We start from the raw sequence: 6,455 nt of genomic DNA, 5'->3' as shown, positions 1-6,455 counted from the left end.
TATTTTGGCCTTTTTCTTATCAAATTGTAAAAGTTCTTTATATACTAAAGAGATTTCTCTTTGGTGTTAATTGGCACTATTTCCCCCCATTTTGCCATTTGTCTTTTGCCTTGACTAAGAAATTGATTTGACCCACGGTAAAGAACTTAATTTCAAAGACTTTCTAAGTGTTGGTGTACTCAAAGGAGGCTAGGGAGCTAAAAGTTCCTTATAGGAAAGATACAGAAAATTGCCAGCTTCCTATGCACTGCTAGGCAGGTGAACAATGCCTGCAAGTCAGCAGAATAAAAAGAGGAACAGAAGTTGCTCCTGGGTTGTGTGCAGTGTCCTCCTGGCAGGGGCCAGGTACACTGGCACACATGGCACCCTGGGAACACTTTCTCTTCCCTAAAATGGATTTAGGTGCATATTCTACCCGAGGTTTCCCCCCAGAGAACGGAAAGGCACCAGGAGAGGTTCCGCCTCACCCTTTAGCTTGCTGCTTCAGGTGTTATTCTAGTTCCATTTTGGGAAAAGTGATGGTGCTAATCCTCTCCTGGGGGCTGCCCCGTGCAGTGAGAGGGACAGGTCCTAGCGCAGCAGGGGTATTATCATGCTGGTTGAAGTAGAGGCTGGGAGCCTGCCCAGGTACCCAGCCTGCCAGGGGCGGGACCCACGCGGTCAAGCCCGACCCCACGGCGGTACTAGAGCGGGTCCAAGGATGGGCTTTGGAATCGGGAATGGAAGGGCCAACAGCTTCATCCGAGCAAACTTCCTGGGGTCTGACCTGGACCCTAGCTTCCATTCCCGGATTCTAAGCATCTTTGAGCTCTGCCAGGACCAGAGCGCAGCCCCTCTCACCCCGACCCCAGGCTCTGCGCTCGTTCTCAGAGCAGTTCACACACTGCCCTTAGTTTGTATGCACACTTGTCTCATTTCCTAGACGCATGACATAGGCCAAGCCATAGGTTTCTGCGTATTTACCACAGCGGTGAGCAGAGCGCTCCGGCGGCAGGCGGATCTCCACACATCAGGCGGTCGACAGCGTGTGGAGACCGGCGTGGCAGAGGCCCCTCGGGGAGGGAAGGGCGAGGGCGGCGGGGCCGGGAAGTTCACCGAAGGGAGGCCCCGGCGGAGCGAAGGGGGCAGGATGAAAAGCCAGACTTGAAGGGGCACAGCGCTTTCGGCCCGGCCCAGAGCTGGGGGCGGGGCGGACCCGCCTGCAGGAGGTCCAGACCCTCCTTCCGGGGGGAAATGGGCTTCCTGCAAGGTGCTCGGGCCTCTTTCGAGGCTTCTGGAGAAAGGGAGCCAGGTTCAGTTTCCTCTGAAGTCTGGCCACTTGGGCCAGGCCAGCGGCCCCGGGGTCTCCACAGTTCCGGGAGGAGCCCACCCTCAGCTCCCGGCGGGGGACTTCCCGCCAGCCCCGCCCTGGGCCTTCGGCAAGTCCCGGGGCGGTGGGGGAGGCCCGTCCCCGCTCACTCGGGTCCGCCCGGGCCACGCCCATCGCCCTTCCCTCTGCCCCGCCCACATCTGCCCTCAGCCGGGGTCCTCGCCCCAGCTGGTCCCATCCTGGTCCCGCCTTAGCCACGCCCACTGCCCACCCACAACCCCACCCTCCCCTGCCCTGGCCCCGCCCACAATCCCTTCTCGCGGCCGCGCGGGGGCGGGGCGGCCCGGCGTCCGGGGCGGCTGCGGCAGCGGGGGCGGGGCCGGCCTCACCCCGGAATGAAAATAAACGGCGGCCTCCGTCGCATCCGGGCACTCGGCGGGTCGCTGCTGGCGCGGTTGTGTCGCAGGTGAGGAGACGGCGGCCGAGCGTGTGTCTCAGCGGTGACCCCGGTCCCCCAGCTCGACGCCGACGCGTTCCCCGCCCGAGTCGGGCGCGACTGCAGCGGCGGGCGGTGGGCGCCCTGGGCCGAGGCTCGGCCGGAACCGGGGGCTGCGGGCCGGGGCTTCGGGGGTTCGGGACGCGCCGGCCGTTCGTTCGTTCGCCGGGCGCAAGGTTTGCTCTGGGTTGGGCAGGGGTGGTGGGTATTTTTTAAAAAAGATTTAAGTATTGCTTTTGGAGGGAGACAGAAATAAAGAAAGAAATATATATTTAAGTTAATCTAATTAGCCCTACAAAAAGCTTGAATCGTAGGACTGTTATTCCAAATATGCCATTTGGGGTTTATTTGCAATCAAAGACAGATTTTCTTTGCTGTTTAATGAGGAAACACGGTTTATTTTCTTCAGCCTTGACTATCGCATTCTGTTATTTCTCAACTGCTTCCCGTACGCTTATTTTTAAATTCAAGATTATGGTGTTAGTCTGCCTAAGAGAAAAATTAGTGGATTTTGAATATATGTATATATATGTCATGTATTTCAAAAGCTCTGGGTAAAGGTCGCATTAATGAATTTATTACAGAAATGAAAGTGAAATGATAAAGGAGTGGATTATATCCTTTCACTTTCATTTTAGAGCAATAGTATTAATGAATTTCTGCTTTTGAGGGGGGAGGGGCCGTGATACTGAACATTTTATGGCACGCATGGAACTTTCAGTTCTCCAGTTAAAATGGAAAACTGATTTATTAGTCTTTTCCCCCTTTTGATTTGATTTAAAATATATATCCTCGTTTATTATGTTGCCTGTAACCCCTAGAACTAGAAGTTTTGTAAGTTTCAACACAGTGGTTTAATTTTTTTTCCAAACATTAAGTGGTGGGACCTAGACCCTCCTTGCTGTTTATTTACAAGTGGGTGGAGTGTGGTCTACACACCTGGTTTAATCTTTTTTCCAAACCCTAACTGTTGGGACCTAGACCCTTCTTGCTATTTATTTGCCGCTGGGTGGAGTGTGGGCCACACACTAGGTTTAGGAAACCCTTTGAAAGTTATATTAGGAAGTTGCTTGGACGCAATGGCAGAGGGTTCTGCATTGAACCTTCCAAATAGCTAGGCTCCTGTAAATGCCCTGGTGAAATGGTCCCCACCCTCCACCCCCACACATGCAAGTGACATTTTACTCAAGATTTCTGAAGATATATGAGTAGGGAACTTTTTGACGTCATGTCAGTTAATTGTGTTTGAAAAGCTAATTCATATAAGTACTAATAGGCTTTTCTGTGTAAGAGGCCATTTGTTAGTGCTTGAAAAATCTGGAGTTCTCTCATAGGCTACCCGGATGCTCCCAGCCCCCTCTTTGACGGCTTTATTCCTTTTTTCTTCCATATCATTACCCTCTCTCACCCCCAAGTTGATGTAAAATTAATTTGAGCTTTCTTTTAAAACACTTGTTTATGGAATACACTTAAGTTATCAAACTTGATTTAAATATCAGATGAGGAGGAGTGCCTGTGATGGCGCAGCGAAAACGAATCCAACGAGGTACCGTGAGGTTGCGGGTTCTATCCCTGGCCTTGCTCAGTGGGTTAAGGATCCAGTGTTAATGTGAGCTGCGGTGTAGGCCGGTGGCTACAGCTCCGATTAGACCCCTAGCCTGGGAACCTCCATATGCCGTGAGTGCGGCCCTAAAAAGACAAAGTTAAAAATAAATGAGTATCAGATGAATTGGGTTTGGGGGGGTAGAGTGGGGGGGGGGGATGTGGAATACAGGTCCTGAATAGAAAAAGGACAGTTACTCATCTTGGTTACATTAACTCCCCCATCTTCTTTTGCTCTGTAGAACCTGTCTTCATCCTTCAGGAGGTAATGGCTTTTTACCTTTCTTACTGCTTGTCTGATTTGGCCGCACTACCCCTGTCAGCTGTTTAATTCTCTAGCAGCCTCACCCACCCCTTAGAGTTTAGCTGTGCTAGGGGAGGATGAGTAGACAACTCCATTGCTGTGTGTGCTGCTTTGGGAGAGTAGTTACATGCTCTGGGCAGAGAAGCAGCCAGGGGTTTTGTGAAAGGAAGCAGAATCCAGTGGTTCAGTGTTAGAGGCAGAAATCCCAGTGCTAGTTAGGTTGTGGCCGAATTTTTCATCCTTGGCTGAGTCATTTTTACAAATTTGGGCCTTGATTTTCTCAGCTGTAAAAATCAACCAGTATTGACTTGAATCATATATGTATATCTGCTTTTATGCTTCTATCCCAAAATATCATGCACAACTTTTCCAGTATTGTAAATATTAAATTTTCAATTTAAAAACTCAGGGAGTTCCCGTCCCAGGCTCACTGCAGTGGATTAAGGATCCGGTGTTGCTGTGGCATAGGTCACACCTGTGGCTCAGATTTGATCCCTGGCTGGGGAACTTCCATGTGGGGGTGGCCAAAAAAGAAAAAAAAAAGAAAAATGAAAGGAAGGAAGGAAGAAAGGGAGAAAGAGAACTGTAATCACCTCTGCTACAGGAGTTCCTGCTGTGGTATGACGTGATCAGCAGCGTCTCCGCAGCAGCACCGGGACGCAGCTTCTCTTTATCCCCAGCACGGCCCAGTGGGTTAGAGGATCTGATTAAAGGATCCGGCGTGGCGCCAGCTGCAACTGCTGCTCTGATCTGCTCCCTGGCCTGGGAACCCCATATGCCTTGGGGTGGCCAAAAAAGAAAACTTTGCTGCCTGTTACTTATTTCCATCTGTATTATATTTAGAGAAGTCTGGAGCTAGTTAAAACTGAATCTAAAAGTAATTTAGATTACGCTGAAGAGGAAAGAGTGGAGGAGAACTCCTCTTACTCAGAAAACACATCAGTGTATCAGGTAAGTTGTGAGACACTTTGAAGTGTGGCACGAGGTGTCGTTGATGTACTGTTTTCCTTCCAAGGATGGCGCAAAAGAAGTATCTCCAAGCAAAATTGACCCAGTTTTTAAGGGAAGACAGAATTCAACTTTGGAAACCTCCTTATACAGATGAAAATAAAGAAGTTGGTTTGGCATTGAAGGTATTTTTCTTTTAAGACATTAATAATTAGCAGTGTTGTTAAGTCTCCTTGGTAAATAAGATTCTGAAGTCACCAGAAAGTGCCAGGCACAACCGTGTAAACCTTTGGCATAACCGAAAACATTAGTCATAAGCAGGTACCTGCATTTTACTAGGAGTTGGCAAGCTTATTGTTGCTTCGTACTTTATTCATATGAGAGCGTTGTCTGATTTTTTTTGGCATCTGCCATTTCTAACACCTTCGTGGTGTTGCTTGCAGTTTTTAACCTGAGTGTCCTGCTAGCGGGGCAGTACCGGGGCCAGAAGGACAGTGTGTTACGTGTTCAGGGTTGGTGTCCCAGAGGGTCCCAGGCCGCCTTGTGAGCGCGGTCTGCTGTAAAACAGTTAACTCCCTTCCCTCAGCTTTGTTTACACTGTGACTATCTGTTCCTTCTTCCAAAATATATTTTCCTAATAATCGTGCCTCCGTTTTTTATGGCCTCATCAGAAATGGCGTTATTTTACATACGTGAAATTTCTAGAAATTGAAGATTGCCTGCCTTTCTAAGCAGAGGACTGTCAATCATTTCTAATAGAAATCTATTATATGGGAATGTCTTAGAAGGTGCTGCTGCTGTCTCAGTATGAATATTTGGAGACAAGTGACGTAACATTTATCAGGGACTAAGGATTGTCACACGGGTATCAGGTTGTCCTTTGTTGTGCCCTGTGATGTGCTTGGGAGGTGACAGCCCTATCAGGGGCCTAGAGTTTTTCTCTCTCTCCTGTTCCAGACAGGACTCACTTTGTATTTTTTTTTTTTTTTTTTTTTGTAAACCTTCTGCTCTTTCTTGCTCTTCTTCTTTTTTTTTTTTTTTTTTTTTTTTTTAATCTATTTTAGGGCCACACCTAAGTTCATACAGAGTATATGGGAACATATGGAGGTTCGCAGGCAAGGGGTCAGATCGGAGCTACAGCTGCTGGCCTACACCACAGCCACAGCAACTCGGGACCCGAGCCGTGTCTGCAACCTACACCACAGCTCACGGCAACGCTGGATCCTTAACCCACTCATCGGGGCCAGGGATTGAACCCTCATCCTCATGGATCCTAGTCAGGTTTGTTAACTGCTGAGCCATGAAGGGAACCCCTGCTCTTTCTTCTGAATTTGCTTGTTATAATCTCTTGACTCAGAAACTAGGTGTGGCATAACCAGAAAGCTTTTTCTGCCCACTGTTCCTGGCACTGAGCTTCTGAAACCCTCGGAATTTCCCAAGTGGTGAGGGTGACTGGAGGATCTTTTGTTCTAATGAGGCAGCTCTTGGAGGGGCTGGTGGCCTAAAAGACCAAACCAATTAGAAGTGTGGAACTTTCAGCCCTGCCCTCCAGCCTCTGGGGAGGGCAGAGGCCTGGAGATGGAGTTAGTAGTGGTCAGCAGTGTAGCCGGGGCTGCAGAGTGGAACCTCCATAAAAACCCTTAAACGGTAGATTTGGGGAGCTGCCAGCGTGACAGACCCCAGCTCCACAGGGAAAGAAGCTCCCGCCCTTTGGAGCCTTCCGGACTTTGCCATGTGTACCTTTTCATCTGGACGTTGTCTGTGTCTGTCATAATCAGCCGTCGTAGGAAGTAGAG

The 6,455-nt window shown here is 49.3% G+C and overlaps 1 protein-coding gene across 4 annotated transcripts in view; it reads left to right on the top strand.

Annotated features, from left to right (window-relative positions):
- NUB1 (negative regulator of ubiquitin like proteins 1) overlaps positions 1,641–6,455 on the top strand; it is a 29,416-nt gene continuing 24,601 nt past the window's right edge. Inside the window, exons 1-3 of one of the 4 annotated variants that reach the window (XM_021079220.1) lie at positions 1,668–1,775; positions 3,650–3,672; positions 4,727–4,844. In XM_021079220.1, the coding sequence (XP_020934879.1) occupies positions 4,728–4,844 (117 nt within the window). In that variant the 5' untranslated portion in view covers positions 1,668–1,775; positions 3,650–3,672; position 4,727. Of the gene's footprint in view, positions 1,982–3,649; positions 3,673–4,726; positions 4,845–6,455 lie in introns of all 4 variants that reach the window. The other 3 variants (XM_021079222.1, XM_013990737.2, XM_021079221.1) reach the window with 3 other exon arrangements.

This window comes from Sus scrofa, chromosome 18 (genome assembly GCF_000003025.6).
Source record: "Sus scrofa isolate TJ Tabasco breed Duroc chromosome 18, Sscrofa11.1, whole genome shotgun sequence".
Classification (NCBI taxonomy): domain Eukaryota; kingdom Metazoa; phylum Chordata; class Mammalia; order Artiodactyla; family Suidae; genus Sus; species Sus scrofa.
This window is presented reverse-complemented; position numbering and strand designations above follow the sequence as displayed.